The 16,948-nt window shown below is 53.7% G+C and overlaps 1 protein-coding gene across 5 annotated transcripts in view; it reads left to right on the top strand.

The window, feature by feature from the left end:
* The window catches only part of SYN3 (synapsin III), a 457,275-nt gene that overhangs the window by 35,436 nt on the left and 404,891 nt on the right, over positions 1 to 16,948 (top strand). For 4 of the 5 annotated variants that reach the window (XM_089306859.1, XM_008257067.4, XM_017341626.4 and 1 more), the window contains exon 2: positions 303 to 770. In XM_089306859.1, coding sequence (XP_089162985.1) covers positions 460 to 770 — 311 coding nt within the window. In that variant the 5' untranslated portion in view covers positions 303 to 459. 5 annotated transcript variants of the gene reach the window in all.

Genomic DNA, 16,948 nt, shown 5'->3' with positions numbered 1-16,948 from the left:
TGTGGTTGAATATTGAGATGCTGTCCAATATTTGGTGAGTGTAACTAGTGCTGTGATAAACACATTGGTGCATGAGGCTTCTTTTCCTGTAACTTAGATGCTTTCCTTGGACGAGAATTCCAGAAAATAGAAATTGTGGGTTGACAGGGTTTGCTTTTCATACATGTGGCCAAATTCCTTTCCCAGAAGATGTCCCAATTTACATGCAGTCCGCCCCAGGGGCAGGAAGGGGCCATATCTGTTTGCTCTCCCAGGGGACCAGGTCAGTTCCACTAATGTGTTTGTTGGCTTGTCTCCAACAGGTAAGCAGAGGCCGCTGAAGCAGGCTCCTGGTTATGCAAAGTTCCCCCGGCTCTGCAGGCCCAAAGTCTATCCACTCTCTCCACCTGACGGCCTGTGTTCCGGCTCTCACCGACCCTCGACGGTGTGGGGACAACCCATCTTCACCCACCCGCAGCCATGAACTTCCTCCGGCGGCGTCTCTCAGACAGCAGCTTTGTGGCCAACCTGCCCAATGGCTACATGGCGGACCTTCAACGCCCAGATAGCTCCACCAGCTCCCCGGCCTCCCCAGCCATGGAGAGGAGGCACCCCCAGCCCCTGGCAGCCTCCTTCTCCTCACCAGGATCCAGCCTTTTTAGCTCCTTCTCCAGTGCTGTGAAGCAGACCCCTCAGACCCCGGTGGGCGTGGTGGAGCCTCCGGTTCCCTCCACACCGGTTGTTCAAAGACCCAGGATCTTGCTGGTGATTGACGACACCCACACAGACTGGTAAGCCCGGCCCTGCAGCTGCCACGGCCCCCTTCCCAGGCATGGCTGAGATGCCAGTTATCTCCTCCCTGGGGAGGGGGAGACGGGGGATGAGCTGCCAGCAGCTCAGGTGGCGTCAACCCGGCTGGAGGAAAGGAGATGGATCCTTACCAAATGCCACCTGTGTGCCAGGCCCCACGCCACCTCTGCCATGCTACATTCCCTCTTTTCGTTAAGACTTATTTTATTTATTTGAAAAGCAGAGTGACAGAGAGAGGGAGCTTCCACCTGCTGGTTCACTTCTCACATGGCCATAACAATCAGGGCTGGGCCAACTCTGTCCACGTCTCCTACACAGGTGGCAGGGGCCCAGGTCCTTGGGCCACCATCTGCAGCTTTCCCAGGTGCGTTAGTGGGGAGCTGCTGCAGAAGCAGAGCCGCCAGAACTTGATGGGATGCTGGCTTGGCAGGCAGTGGCTGAACCCGCTGTGCCAGCCCCTGTATTCTCTTCCAAGGGCTGTACATATACAGGTCCATGGTCCTCGCCTACAAATGTAAACTCCCCAGAGCCCTGGCCACTAGAAATGTATTGCAGTCCTGTGGGCAGTAAAGCCCAATCAGAAGGCAGGCGAGACCGTCACGTGGGTGTGAGTGCTCATCAGCTCTTCATCACGAGGACAAAATACCCAGGACACCTGACTTTATGAAAGGATTTACTGGGCTCACAGTTTGGAGGTACAAGCTCAAGACTGGGCGGTCCCACTGGTGTAGCCTCTGTTGCGGATGGCAAATGCTGATTGGTGGTAGAGTGTGTGCAGCCTCATGTAATGAGCCAGGGGCCGGGAGAGTGACTGGGCCCACACCTAGCTTTTGTGACGGCCCTCTGGTGAGACCCACGTTCTGAGTTTCCATCACCTTCCCAATTGTGCTGTCTTGAGAACCATGCCTTCAACACACGGGCCTTTGAGGGAGACCCAGACTAACCCCCAAACCACACCAGCTTGTTCATGGGGTGAGCTTGCTGCCAGAACCAGAAATGTGTTTGCCCACAGCCCGCTGGACATGTGACACACTCTGTGGCATCTGTGCCACGTGGCCTCGTCCAGCCTCACTCAGCCACTCTCTGCTCCTGCAGTGAGGTTGTTAGAAGGCAACAGAAACCAATACAGGACCCAGCTGTTATCCTCAACGCTTAGATGCAGAGTGCCTGTGTTTGCAACCCCATGCTCGTGTACACGGCTGGCAGGCTGGCTCCACGCCTGCCCTCTCACCACCACAGCTGGGCAGACATGCTTGTCAGCCCTTCTTAGAACCCTCAGGTGATAAACTCCCTAGGTACAGAGATTGACACCTGTGTCAAGTTCACTGCTACGCTTGTTCTGCAGGGGTCACTGGGCACCAACTCAGCACAAGACACAGCAGCCCAGGGATGGTGGCGAATTGGCCCCTGCTCATGTGGAGCTGCAGGCTGGGGAATAGGTCAGGTCCCAACATTCTGGCACGGAGAGGTGATGGATATTATCAGTCCAGGTGCAGACAGGATTTGCAGGTTGGGAAGTAAGTCGCAGTGTGAAGACGCGGAGGCCCTGCATCCATGGCACAGCAGAAGGTGGATGGGAACTGGAGCAGTGCTGATGGTGGATCCGTGGGTAGCCCTGGGGGCTGGGGTTTGAGGCTGCACGTATGTGTGTTTCCAAAGGCTGCGCCAAAGTAGGCACCCAGTAAATACGGTTTTTCAAAGATTATTTATTCGCTTACTTGAAAGGCAGAGTGACAGGAAGAGAGAACTTCTGTCTGCTGTTTCATTTCACAAATGGTTGCGTCAGCTGGGGCCAGGCCAGGTCGAAGCCATGAGCCAGAATTCCAGCTGGATCCCCCATATGGATGGCAGGGCCCACGTACTTGGGCCATCATCTTTGCCTCCAGAATGCATTAAATGCAGGAAGCTCCATCAAAAGTGGAGTAGCCAGGATTCAGACGGACAGCCCAGTGTGGAATGTGAACATCCCAAGGTGGTGGCTTAACACACTGTACCACGTACTCACCAAAAAACTTTTTTAAAAAAGATTTATTTATTTATTTGAAAGGCAGAGTTAGGGAGAGGCAGAGATAGAGAAAGGTCTTCCATCTGCTGGTTCACTCCCCAAATGCCTGTAACAGCTGGAGCTGGGCCAAGCCAAGCCAGGAGCCCAGAATTCAGTCTGGGTCTCCCACATGGGTGGCAGGGAACCAACCACTTGAGACACCACCTGCTGCCTCCCAGGGTCTGCATTAACAGAGCCCAGACTTGAACTCGGTCTCTGATTCGGGGTGTGAGCATCCCAAGTGATGTCTTAACTGCTGCACCCAGCACCTGCCCTAACTGGGTCTTGGAAGCAATGATGTTTGGTTCACCATTTGCTTTCCCCTCCGTGGGTAGAAAGGGGAGGAGTAGGAGAGTCCTTCACTAACCTGCGGTTGGTTCTGCCTGCGCTCCCTGGAGGTTGTGGGCTGGAGCTCCCCTCCATCACCTCCTTCTCAAACACAGCTCTGTCCTTGGTGCCTCACACACTTCCTGACCTGTCTGACTCACCACACCTCTCCCAACTCTGTCCAACTCTGCCTTAGAATCTCAAGTCCCGCCCTGCGGAACCCCTGAGCAAAACCTGTCCCCGGCTACCAGCAGTGGCCAGCAGGTGGCGGGCCAGCCCCACAGTCCCTGGGCAGCCTCCCTCCGGTGTGGGAGCTGTCTGCGGAGAGGAAGAAGTTGTGAAGGGGGAGCGGCCAGCTTTGGGAGGATCTTGAGGGGAGGTGATCCCCAGTCTGGGCTGAGACGACCCAGCCCCAGCCCCTTCTTTACCTTTATCAGCCCCGCCCACTGCCATCTTCCTGTTCCTGGGCCAAGGTTGCCTCCAGTTCCTTTGAGGGCAGGCAGGGAAGCTGCAGGCACTCCCTCCCCCTACCTCCTGGGGAGTCCAGCGTCCAGGACTTGACCAGCCTGGGCCCCCAAGGATGACAGCCCCCTGGCCATCTTCTGAGGCGACATGGGAGAGCTGAGGCTGCTTCTGCTGCCCGGTACTTGAACAAGCCTCCCCTTGCTGGGGCGGCCCCGGAGGTTGGCTTGGCTGGAACACAGGTGCTTGGTGGGGGGAGGGGGACAGGGGGCTGGGGGTCAGCCCACCAAAGGCCACGCTCAGCTGTGAATCTAACTGACATAGATGCCGTGCTCAGGGGGGAGGGAGATCAGCCAGTCCCTGGAGTCCCAGGGGCAAAGGAGAAATCGAATCACTGAACTCCAAACTCCGCCCTGCTGCCTCTGTGCCCATTCTGGTGCCTAGAATTTCTCAGCAGCCTAGCTGGTCTCAGACCTCCCATCTTGACCTCGCCTCCTGGCTACCACCTGCTCACCATCCATGAAATGTTTCTCTCTGGTCCCCCCCCCCCCCAACCTCCCTTTTTTTGAGATTTATTTAATTGAAAGGCAGAGTTAGAGAAACAGGTCTTTGATCCACTGGTTCACTCTTCAAATGGCTACAACAAGGGCTGGGCTAGACTGAAGCCAGGGGCCTCCTCCAGGTCTCCCATGTGGGTGCAGGGGCCCTAGGGCTTGGGCCATCCTCTGCTGCTTTCCCATGTGCATTAGCAAGGCACTGGATCAGAAGTAGAGCATATGGGATGCCAACATAGCAGGACCTGGCTTAACCCACTCTGCCACAGCGCTGGCCCCCTCTGCTCCCCTCTGTAACCCTTTGCTGCCTGTGCACCCCTGAAGTTCAAGGTCATAAGCAGGTCTGCCCTCCCTCTACTTGCTGCTTATCCTGCAGAAATAGCAAACAGCTTGAAGTCTTCATATATACCTTTTAACTTGAGCACATTCTGTGCCCTGCTACCTGAAATACCCTTCCTACCTTTATAAAATGTATCTATTTGAAGTAGGAAGGGAGGGAGGGACAGAGGGAAACAAAGTATCTTCCATCCGCTGGTTCACTGGAGAGCAGCCTTTCCTCTGCTGCTTCACCTCCCAAATGCTGGTAACAGCCAGGACTGTGTCAGTCCAAAGCCAGGAACCGGGAACTGCAGCCAGCTCTGTCATGTGGGTGGCAGGAACCCAAGTGGTTGGGCCATCATCTGCTGCTTCCCAGGCACATTAGCAGGAAGCTGTATGTGAAGCCCAGGAGCCAGGACCCAAACCAGGCACGCTGATACAAGAATGCAGGTGTGTCCAACTGTGTCACCACACCTGCCCCACGCCTTCCTGTGCTATTCACTGGACCCGCTTCCATTCGTCCCTCAGAGCTTGCTCGGTCACTGCAGTTTCTGGGAAGCCTTCTCTGGCACGCCCTGTCCTCCTGCTGTAAAGTCAAGTGCAGTCATTGCGCCATTAGCATTGTGGCACCTGTCACACTGCACACAATGGTCTCTTCTGTAGGAACACGGAGGCTCATTCTTTATATCCCTGGTGTTCCACACCTAGCATTCTCTCAGTGTATGTCATCGTCCCCTTTCCCATTCTAGTGGGGATCCCTTTGAATGGATATAATGGGGCCTGAAGTTCATCTTACCTTAGGCGTTAGCCATATAGAAAGTTCAAGGGTACTTCAAAGAGTTCATGAAAAACTGAATTAAAAGATAAGTTTATTTGGATACAGGTATTTTCAAACTCCATCGAGTTGTCTCCTAAAACTCATGGAAAATGTAGGTTATGAAAAATCCACGCATTGACTTCAGGAAAGGTTTTTTTCCTCAATCAAGTGATCTTCTAATTCCATTTCACATAAACTTTTTACAGTACCCTTGTGCAATGGAGGGTTTTGTATTTTTATTCACCTGTATGTTAAATCTTGGCTCTTGATTTCTTTGCTGTAGGGCCAATGTTTGAGACTGTTTATAAAAGAGGCAGGGTTATTATTGTCTGTAAAATGTGCCAGAACCTCAGGTTTGGTTTTCAAAATACAAATTTTAACACGACGCCTCAACCCCCCTCCCCAGGAGAAAAGTCTGTAATGAGAGTAGAGTTGGTCCCCACTCAGTTTCTCCTGCAGGTTCCCTGGAACTTGGATGGGCTGGGAGGAGGGGCTTGGGGAGCAGATGGGAGCACCGAGGGCTTTGCCCCCAGCCCCTCCCCCAGCGGCCCCCGGGACCCTGACTCTCGGCTGCTCTTACTTCACTTGTGGCCCTCTTCCCAGAACTTGCTCTGTTTCCTTTCAAGAATGATCTATTGTTACTTCCTTCCCTTCCACTCCCCACCCTTCTCTCTGCTTTCTGTTTTATGTGCTGGGGACGAAATGACAAGGGCATCCTTGGTCTCAAACCCACCTGGGCTGCCAGCCTGCAGGATGTCAGCCTTGTCTTCCCTGTAAACGGTGATGCCCATTCATAAGCACCTGTGCCTCTTGAAGCTCTCCGGGCTAGTGCCCTGAGTGAGAATCGTGTCTGCCCCATCACCACCCATCCACCCTCTCCTAAATGGTGTCTGTGCCTCAGGGTGCCTAGAACAGGGTGAGTAATAGGCACATAGGAAGTATCTGTTGGCTGAGTGCTTTGGGAGGTGATGTGTTGTTGGTAATGGCAGAAGCTGGGAGTGCGAGAGTGAAACTGAGCAGCAACCCTGGTTGTTGTCTTAAATCCTCTTTCCTCTCCCGCCCCCGGCTCCTTCCAACAGAAAGTCACACTGGCCACAGTAGGAACGTTTACACCACAGACATCACCAGGGCTTTTTCTTCCTCCAGCTGGAGAATCGGTTCTTTTAGGTGTTTGCCAGCTCACCGTCCTGTGTTGACACTTTGTGATGCGTGTGCTGGGGGCTGTTTTCCTGCGGAGGAAGCAGAGCAGAGACACCATGCACCTGCTCAAGGAAACCGCGCAGGAGCGGCTAGGCTCGCCTGTGACCTGGGCTAACACATGCAGTCTCAGTATAAGGATGTAGGGGGAAGGGACTTCCTAGGTGCCCCCTCTCTTGCTGGCCACTGCCTAGGCTTCCTTGTTGGGCATGAGGTGATGATGAAGAGTATTAGCTTGATAAATGGAGGAACAAACGAATAAATAAACTGGGAGCTCTTTGAGGAGGAGGTCACGCCCTCTGCACTGTCACAGGGCGGATCTGTGTGAACTTTGCAGGAGCAGACGTCATGCCCATGCCGATGGCTTTCATAGATTCTCTAATTTTATCTTCCCAATGACTGTTGGGCGGACTAGGACTGTTCTTTCATACGTAACAGACGCCCGTGGTGCCTGGGATCCAGCTGCAGCAATCCAAAGGAGGAACTGGGTGGCGCTGTTCTCTTGCCACAGGGCCTCCTGTGCGGCCAGTGGCGGGGCTGTGGTCCTGGACGTGTGTGTGCCTGCACCTGCATGCAGCTGGGAGTGCGGAGGAGCAGGTGGCAGCACTTCCTGTGATGGTGCAGCAGCAGCCAAGTGCGGGATCCCGGTGACCTTGAGCCAGGGGACCGGGGACTGTGCTCTGCTGGAGCGCTCTGGGTAGCCAGAGGAGACCTCCTGGGACCACCCCAGTGCACGTGACCTCAGGCTTGCAGATAAGAACTTTGGAAAGATGGGATTTCCTGCTACGTGCAAACATGTTTCCTATGAGAGCTAAAACAGGAAAGAACACGGAACACGGGGACCTCAGGGCTTTATGGTGGCAGCAAGGTTTATAATCCCTGATCCACCACTCACCATCTCTGTGTGCTGTTGGCCTTACCTGCTGAGCCTCAATTTCTCTGTCATCTTTTTTTTTTTTTTAATGATCATTTATTTATTTGACAGGCAGGGTTGCAGAGGGAAAGAAACCACAAGAGACTGTCCATCTGCTGGTTCACTCCCCAGATGGCTTCAACAGCCGAGGCTGGGCCTGTCAGGAGCCAGCAGCTGCTTCTGGGTCTCCACATGGGTGCAAGGGCCCAAGCACTCGGGCCATCTTCTGCTGCCCACCTGTTATGGGAAAACAGCAGCAGAGAAGTCATTATTATCTCAGTTCTTTGTCTCACATGGAAGAAGAATTTTTAAGGACAAGCAGAGAGCTTTAGAAAGATTTATTAGAGTCAAAGACTTCCAGCCAGAGCAGCATGGGGTGGGGGTGGGGGGGCTTCCAAGCGAGGAAAAACCCAAGGGGCCCCACAGCACTGGGGTTTTTCAGTAAAATTTCAAAGGAAGAAAAACTTGACAATCAGATTGGCATTCAGTTACCAGGTGGAGACAAAACCCATCGGAAGACCTGATTGACCTTTCTCCATCCTGTCTTGTCTTCTCATGATAAAACAAAAGACCATCCAGAGGGTGGGATGGGGAACTTGTTTTCACAGTAAGCTGGGGGCTCAGGAAGAACTCCCTTGCTATTTGTTCTTGGAGGAGGAAGCAGATACTTTACCACCCAAATTCCACTGGGACCACCCTGACTACCTATTAACCCATCTGACTCCTCACACTCCTAGGTGCACTAGCAGGAGGTTGGATCAGAAGTGGAGCAGCCAAGACATGAACTGGTGCCTGTTTGGGATGCTGGCATCACAGGCTGCAAATTAACCCACTATGCCACAATGTTGGCCCCTCCTTGCATTTTTTAAATTCCCTTTTCTTTGTTTTTAAACTTTTATTTAGTAAATATAATTTCCAAAGTACAGTTTATGGATTACAATGGCTCCCCCCCCATAACTTCCCTCCCACTCACTCCCCTCCCATCTCCCGCTCCCTCTCCCCTTCCATTCACATCAAGATTCATTTTCAATTATCTTTATATACAGAAGATTGATTTAGTATATATTAAGCCACCTTCCTTGCATTTTTTAAGGCCTGTTTTGATTGATTGATTTGGAAGGCAGAGTGACAGAGAGGGAGAGACCGAGAGAAAGAGCTCTTCCATCCACTGGTTTACTCTGCAAATGCTCACAACAGAACTAAGGCAGGTGAATCCAGGATCCTAGAACTCTATTCAGGTCCCCACTGGCACGGACCCAAGCACTTGGGCCATCATCTGTTGCCTTCCCAGGTGCCTTAGCAGGAATTTGGATTGGTAGCCAGGGATTGAACCAGCACTCAGATACGGGAGGAAGGTGTTGCAAGCAGCGGCTTAGCCCACTGCTCTGCCTCACCGGCCAGTTGGCTGTACCAATGACCTTCCAGGACACTGAGTCTGCACCAAGAGCACTCTGTTCCTCTGTCCCTGACATTTCTCAGCACGCGTGGCTTGTTTCCCTGCAACTTGGTCCTGTGTTACCAGTTAAGCCCTGCTGTGTCCTCAGAGCCTGGAACATGGTGTGATAAGGTGAACAGGTGACTTGATCAGTGAATAAAGAGATGCTCTTGCCAAAGGCTGCTATTATTATTAGGTCAAGTTCAGCGAGGTCACTCTCCTGGGGCAGCGTCTTTCTCAGAAAGCATGCAGCTGCCCTGGAATGCGCAATGAGCACCTGAAACTCCTATGCTATTCCCAGGGCCAGCTGATAAAAGCTACAGCTTCCACCTTAGGGACCCAGCTGTCTCAGGTTGCTTTACCCGAAGGCATGAGGACCGCAGTGCATCTTGGAATGTCCCTCCAAGAATTTGCAGGGACCTCATTGTCCCCGTGGCGACCTGCCATCCCCATCTGTGCCTCCTTGCCAGGTGTCAAGTTAGAGCTGGCATCACAGGCAGCAGCTCTGGGGAGCAAACAAATATGCAGGCTGCCCAGTGAACGCCCAGAGAGCTCACCCATGGGTATATGTATGTCCCATGTGATACTGGTGAGAGGTTTACACCTCACGTTCTTTGCCATTTGTCTGAAATTTGAAAGTAACTGGGTGTCCTGTGTGTAATCTGACCACCTTACTTTGGGGAGTGATACCCCAGGCCTGCTCCCAGAAAGTCAAGAGAGAGGCTGGCATTTGGGTGTCCCTGCTTCCTGGTCAGGGAGCCAAACTAAGTCCCTGGATTGAACCATTCTCAGCAGCTTTCCCTGCCCATGCCGAGGACCTTCGGCCACCAGGGCAGGGAGGAAGCAGAGCTCCGAGGTGCACCGTCTCCAGCCAGGCCGCCTGGGCACTGCGGGTGCTGGTCCCTGTACTGCCACTGAGTTAAGTGACCTTGGGCAGGTCCAGCCTCCCAAGCTCACCTTCCGAAGAGTAAGGCAGGGCTATAAGTGTCTTCCCCGAAGGGTAGTGGTGAAGATGAGTGATAAGCACATGGGTGGGGGCGGGACATGCTTAGCCTGCCATAATGGACCCTGCAAGGCTGACTGTTATTAACAATTAATTGCAATTGCTAATTGCTTGTGAATATAATAGATCCGGGAGCCAGGGAGAAGGAAGCCACTTGGCATGTGTCTCAGTTCTGCTGGCTGTGCTGGGGCTGGCTTCCAGCAGCCCTGGGGGAGGGGCGTTTGCATCCTGGCAGGCTGGCACTCCCCCACTCCGCGAGCGCTACAAGAGGAGATGAGAGAGGGCTCCCAGTCAGTGGTCAGTCCCCACCTCCCAGCGTTGGTTGAGGGGCTTCTATCTCAGACCAGCTCCCTGTTGCAGACACTTGGCCTTGGGGAATGGAATCCTTATGCCTCTGCCTACTGTTTTCCCTACCCTTAAGACTCCTCGAACAAGGACAGGTGTACAGGATGTGTGCAGGGACTTCTCGGATGAAGTCTGGAGCAGGGAGATAGGAAGCAGCTATGAATGGGAGTTGGTCCTCTTCCTGCTTCTCCTTCGCTGACCCAGACAGGCCACCCAGCACAACCCAGAGAGGCTCTGGACTTCTGCACCCGTCTCTTCGCCCTGATACCTGCCCCTCCCTGTCCCCTGCCTTCCCCAGCCCTGGTGCCTGGGGGAGGGGAGGGGCCCTGGACATTCCCCAGCAGCCTGCCCAGTTGCCTGGAGACAGCTCCCGCTTTCCCAGGCCCGGCCCCTTTTATCAGGGAGACAATGTGCACACACAGTGAGGGCCTTGTGCGGCACCCAAGCCCCAGTGCTCCGACTTGAGGAATTTTTCAAGTGCTGACCTCTCTCCGTGAGGTCTCCACGCTGTCCAATCCGAGGGCCTGGTGCCCCCGCTGCTTCCTACCCAGCTCTTGGGGGGAGGGAGGGGAAAAACAGTGAAGGGTTGTTACCCCCGCCCCAGGAGAGTCCCGGGGGTGAGCTTCACCTTCGGAAACTGGGCCTGGAGATCTGGGGGAAATGTCTCTGAGCAGAAGTGTGGGGGAAATCTGATGGATTTTGCTTCTTGCTAAATCTCTCTTCTCCCTGCCTTTCTGAACAGCTTGTCTGATGCCATGAGATGGGCAACAGGGGGATAATGCCCTCTCAGGCCTCAGTTTCCCCAAATGTAAAACAGTAAGGATATCCTGAGATCATGATCCCCCAAAGACTAGTTTTTTATCAGAATGAAATTCACATTCCCAGGTACCACCCTGCACTTGCTGGATTGGATAGAGGTCTTTATATGAAAAAGAGGTAGCCTTTAAGGGGCTAGCATTGTAGCATAATGGGTTAAGCCAACACCTGCAGTGCTGGCATCCCATATGGGCACCGGTTCAAGTCCCAGCTGCTCCACTTGTGATCCAGCTCTCTGCTAATGCACCTGGGAAAGTGATGGAAGATGGCCCAAGTGCTTGGGCCCCACATGGCTCCTAGCTTTGGCCCGGCCCAGCCCTGGCCATTGAGCCATTTAGGCAATGAACCAGCAGCAGAAAGAAAGATTCTCGCTCTCGCTCTCGCTCTCTCTCTCTCTCTCTCTCTCTCTCTCTAACTCTGCCTTCAAATAAGTAAAAAATAAATCTTAAAAATATAGACTTTGACAGCCTTGGGTGCAATAGAGAATTATTGGAAATCTGTGGGAATCTCCCAAAAGGAAAGGAAAAATAGGAAGATCAGAGTGAGCAAGGCCGGGCGCTGGGCCCTGCTGGGATCTACACGGCAGGAATTCTCGCCTGTCTCTGGGTTAACCAGCTCCTGTCTGCTGTACTCGTTGTCCTTTCTGCTCAGAGTTCCAACTCCTGGAGAAGCACGATCCTGCCCTGTGCCGCTCCCAGTTCTGGGGATGCTTTGGGACAGTCCCGTGGAGACAGAGGCTTGTTTCCTCCATGCAGATGCACACAGAGCCACTGTTACCAGACAGAGGAGGAGTGGAGATATAGCAGAGCAAACCCAGACATCCCCTGAGGACCACAGAACCCTGGTAGCTAGACTGGAGCTCAGGAACCATTTTTCAAAATAACATGGAGCCACGTTTGGAAGCCACCAAGCCAGAGGACCTGTTACATGTAGCTCCCAACCCTTAGAACTGAGACCAAAGGCAAGAACAGGAGACTTTTTTTTTTGACTCAGTATGCAGAAGACTTGTCTAGTTGGCAGAGTTGTCCAGGGCCCAAGAGGGCTGCTTGGTGAGGGAGTGAGCTCTCGGACTGCGGCAGGTGTTCAAACATAGCGTGGCTCCCCATTTGAGAGACTGATGATGGAAGAGCTCAGGCTGTAAACCCTTAGAGGAGGCTTAGGCCTCCAGCTGTCCCTTTTCCCCTGCCTGACCCTCTGTCTCCTTAACTCTCATGCCCTGGCCTTGCCTTTCCTGGAGCGATTCAGCTGTTGCGATGGTGAGTCTCGCTTTCCCCGCCACGGTGTGGCTTTCCGGCCCAGGCCTTCCAAGTGAGCCTCTTTGCAAGGGAGTCCCTCAGATGCATGGATCCTCTGCAGCAATAGCTGGAGTCTAGAGAAAGCCTTGCCCTGGGGAGGCAGTTCCCTGGGCAGATGCCAGCCTCGTTACAGAACGTCTCTTCCCCAGGCCTGTGCAAGCCTGTCCGAGACGTCTTTCTTGGGCACGAGGGAGCCCTCTGTGACGGCAGGAGAGGAGAGGCTGCTTCCTGTCCATCTCCTGACCTCTTGCTCTGGGTTTGCGGGAGGAGCAGGAGCGTGGGTTGCCTGAAGATCTGCAGTGAGTTCATTCCCACCTGCAGCATGGACTTAGCTAAATCAGGGGTTGCCCATGTGGTTGCGTGTCGGAGACAAAGCAGTCAGAGGGTAGAAAAGGCACAGTTTTAGAGAAGTATTTCTTTGTAAGGAATGCAGCAGCACAGACTCTGTGACAAGTGCTGTGTGCCCCTGGGTTTCAGCTACAGAGACCACAGGGACCAGTGAGGACTGTGCAAAGCCATAGCTGTCATCACTCACCCAGTTTTTACTGTACTGGAAGAAGGGCTTGGCATTCTGAGTCACCGATCTTCCAAGGAAAGCCATAAAGGCTAATTGTTGTATGAATTTTCTGTTTTGAAAGCAACAGTAAACAAAATAAACCCAACAAGACAAGACTCTAGCCTCCATGACGTCTGCCACCTGGCAGCTCCTGACGAAGAGTCAGGGTGGCCGTTCAGTCCTGTTCCCCTTCTGAGACTGTCTCCCAGGGAGACTGGGTCAATGCAGTACCAAGGGCCTAGAACACTGCTGAGCACAGAGCAGACCCTGGATGGATGGGTGGGTGGGAGGATGGATGGGTGGATGGATGGATGGATGGGTGGATGAGGGAAAGATGGATATGAGAAGGATGAGTGAATGAGGGATGGATTGGTAGATTGGTGGGTGGATGGGTGGATGCATCTGTGGATGGGTGAGTGGGTGGATGAGTAGGTGGGTAGGTGGATGGATGGATGGGTGGATGAGGGAAAGATGGATGTGAGAAGGATGAGTGGATGAGGGATGGATTGGTAGATTGGTGGATGGATGAGTGGGTGGGTGATAAATGTTCTCAGCCACCTTCTGTGCCCTTACCTTTTCACCTTGGCAGTCCCCACATCCCCTCTCCCAATCAGACACTCAATATCCCGTGCTCTTCTGTCTTCTTTTTATACCATCAAAATCCCTTTTCTGAGGTGATCGGTTATTGGTCATTTGCATCTTGGCAGGAATTGCTTTTTTGGTGCTTGAGCCTTCCCGTGTGCATTTCCCCACATTGTTGCCTTATCAGGTGGTTAATGAATGCTGAGGGAATGACTTAGACTCTCAGTGTTAACCTTTTGTAGCAGGAAGACTGTGGACTCCCAGGCACCTGCCAGAAGGAGTGGCACAGTGCTGTGTCTTTCAGGATAAGAGGGGTAGCGGCTGGAGGATGATGTGCTGGCCTGGCCTGCACAGTCACAGGGAGTGGGTGGCTGACAACTTTATCCCCTGATGGTCTGTGCTGGAAAGGAAAGGGCGCTCTCAGGATGGATGAGCAGACTTCCACCATGCTGGACAGACTAGAACAGGGCGCCTAGACTTGCCTTCCCTCTCCTGTAGGAGGACCATCACCTGTCGCTTTCCCAGGAGTCACCCTTGCTCCTCAGGTTGACAACAGGAGGGAAAGAGATGAGCTTTAAACACCTGCCATGCATGCACCAGTGTTCCGAGGTGTACAGCTGAGCTCAGGGAGGTTGATGGGTATCTGAGGCAGCTCTAGGAAATAAATGGCAGAGGGGGCAGCACCCAGGTCTGTCTCTAGGACTAGCAGTAACCCACCCATTTCTCTCTCTGGGGAGGTCAAATACCACTCTGGCAGTCCCCCAGTGGGCAGCCACCCTGCGAACACATTCTTGGCTGGTTCCCAGAGGCCTTCATGTCCATGTCCTCTTGACAACCTCTGAGTTGATTTTTTTTTTTAAGATTTATTGATTCATTTGAAAGGCAGAGTTAGAGATCTTGCATCTGCTGGTTCACTCCCCAAATGGCTCTAATGGCCAGGGCTGGGCCAGGTCAAAGCCAGAAGCTTCATTCAGGTCTCTCATGTGGGTGTCAGTGGCCCAAGCACTTGGGCCATCATCCTCTGCTACTTTCCTAGGTGTGTTAACAGGGAGCTGGAAGGAAAGTGGAACAACTGGGAAGTGAATCGGCACCTAAAGGAGATGCGAGGTTGTGGGAAGCAGTTTAACCCACCATGCCCCAACATCAGACCCCCACATAGATCTTTTTATCCTCATTCTTCAAGGGAGGACACAGGGCTTGTTCAAAATCATGAAGCGGGTGTCAGAGCTGCCCATGGAGAGCCAGGTCTGCTGCACATTACCCTTATACATTGATGGCGCACCCTGGGAAAGTGCATCACTCCCCGAGTGCTGCCAGTGTGACAGTGGCATCCAGACCCTGTCATGCTCATCTTTGTGCTTTCAGCCTTGCAAAGAACAGGTGCCAGATATTGGTGGGTAGGTGGATGGGTGGAGGATCTGCCCCCCCCCCATCATGAAGGTGGTCCCTGACTCTCACACTGGGCTGGGTGCCCCTTCTGTGGGTTGAGCAGTGTCTCTGTGTAAATGCTGGGGCCCATCCTTGTCCATTTATATGTCTCTACTTCCTGTTAGGGACAGAGAGAGCCCAGAGACTAAGCATGTCTCGTGCTCGTTGCCTTAGAGCCTGCAGGCTTGAGCGCACAGTAGGTGGTCAATCCGTGTAGGTCCAGTCTTCTTCAGAGAAGCCCTCCCTGAGCAATCAAAGTCTGAGCCCCCCTGCTCCCCTCATCCTAGCCCGAATCACTTTCCTCCGTGTGTTTTATTCATGGTGCTCGTGTCTTTTTACCTGGACTGTGTTCCTCCTTCTCCCTGAGCCTGTAGACTCCACAAAGGCAGGATCTGTGTCTGCCTCCACCCTGCCCCCATGCCTGGTCCCTATGCCTCTCCATAATGTAGTTAAATAAGGAGTGAGTGAATGACTGGAACGGCAGCCAGATCCAACCCACAGCCATTCCTTCCTCCACTGCCTGAGTTCAATGCAGGGACGTTGGTCACAACCCATGGCTCAGGGCCCCAGTGGGTCTCAGTTCCGTAGCTCTGAACATCCCAGGGAAAATCCAAGGCAAGGATCCCTCTCTTCCTGGCTTGCTAGAGTTCCCTAATTGTACAAAGGACTGGCTGGCTGCCCCAGCACAGGAGAATCTGTGTATGTGCAGGGGGAAGGGGCCCAGAAGGTGAGCAGGCAGTGATGGTGCTGCAGTGGGATCTTGGGTCTCTGTTCTAAGGGACCCTGCCCGTCCAACCTGCTCTGGGAGAGCTCCTTGCCTTGCTAACTGGCAAAGCTCTGAGTGTGTTTGCTGCTGGCAGTCTCCTGCCTGCTCCATGGTCCCTCTCCCCCCACCTCTGTCCGGCCACAAATGAACAACTGATGTGTTGTGTCACAAACACGAAGCGCTGAAGCGCTCGTCTGCCTCACCCCAGTGGGGGTGGCTTGGGGTAGACGGTCCCAACCCCTCTTTCCTTGGAGGGGCGACCCAAGACCCAGCCACATCACCTCCATGGGGGGACGGGTGTATTGGAAGAGCTGTGGTGGCCCCAGGAGGATCCTGTCTGTGCTGATTCTCTTCTTTCTTCTGTCCCTGCTGCAGCCACATGCGAGTGCTCGGGACCGGCTCCTAGTAGGTCTCCCTCACACACCGCGCCCTGCCCCCTCCAACTTGGGCTTTCCCACCGCAGCCGGTGCTGGGTTTCTAATACCCTCCCCCTTCCTGGTGCCTCTGATGTGGCAGTGAAATATGAGACCACCCACCGAGATAGAAGCGTGGTGGAATCCAGCGCTCCCCACCCCGCACCCCTTGGCAAGGCCACGTTTTGATGGATTGGCTGAGGTGTTCGGGAGCTCATTTATGAGAATGAACATATTAGGGCATGAGGAAGAGGCGGCTAGTGGGAGATGGAGTCCTTGGGCTCGGTGGGTCCATCCGTTTTGCCTAAGGTCAAACAGCCAGTCACTTACAGAGGGAGCAGTCCCATCCCCCAAAGGCATCTACGATTCCAGACCATCCTTGCTCTTCCCTCTGCCAGACAGCACTGTTCAGAGGCAGCTCCAGGCTGAATGAGCCCCCGGCAAGGAGGCAGCAGTCTGTGTGGCCCATCGAGAGACAGACTTCTGACTCTCGGCCAAGCAGGGGGATGGACCGGCTGACCCTCAGCCTCAGCCTGCGTCCGCCTGCCAGGCGAGCGGTAAACATTCCAGAGATGGGCAAAACAAGAGTTTCTCCCAGGAAGGTGAGGCCTCGCCAAGGCCAAAGCTGCTTGGGTGGTATCAGACTCCAGGTTAGAATCAGGTTAAAAGCTGCCAGTTGCGCAGGTTGCACATGGTACTCAGTGACCCGGCATCGTCATCTCTGCAGAATTGATTTCAGGATGGACCAGTAGGTGGCAGTAAAGTGTCTCAAGGAAGGGATGCCTTAGGGACCCATCCCTGGATGACAGTATTTCTTTAGCCAGTCAACAAGCATTGGTATTTTGAAAGTCAGAGTTGGGGGTGAGGGGGCGGGGGGAGAGGGGCAGA

The sequence above is a fragment of the Oryctolagus cuniculus genome, chromosome 11 (genome assembly GCF_051225735.1).
Source record: "Oryctolagus cuniculus isolate XC-2025 breed Fujian yellow rabbit chromosome 11, ASM5122573v1, whole genome shotgun sequence".
Taxonomy (NCBI): Eukaryota; Metazoa; Chordata; class Mammalia; order Lagomorpha; family Leporidae; genus Oryctolagus; species Oryctolagus cuniculus.
This window is presented reverse-complemented; position numbering and strand designations above follow the sequence as displayed.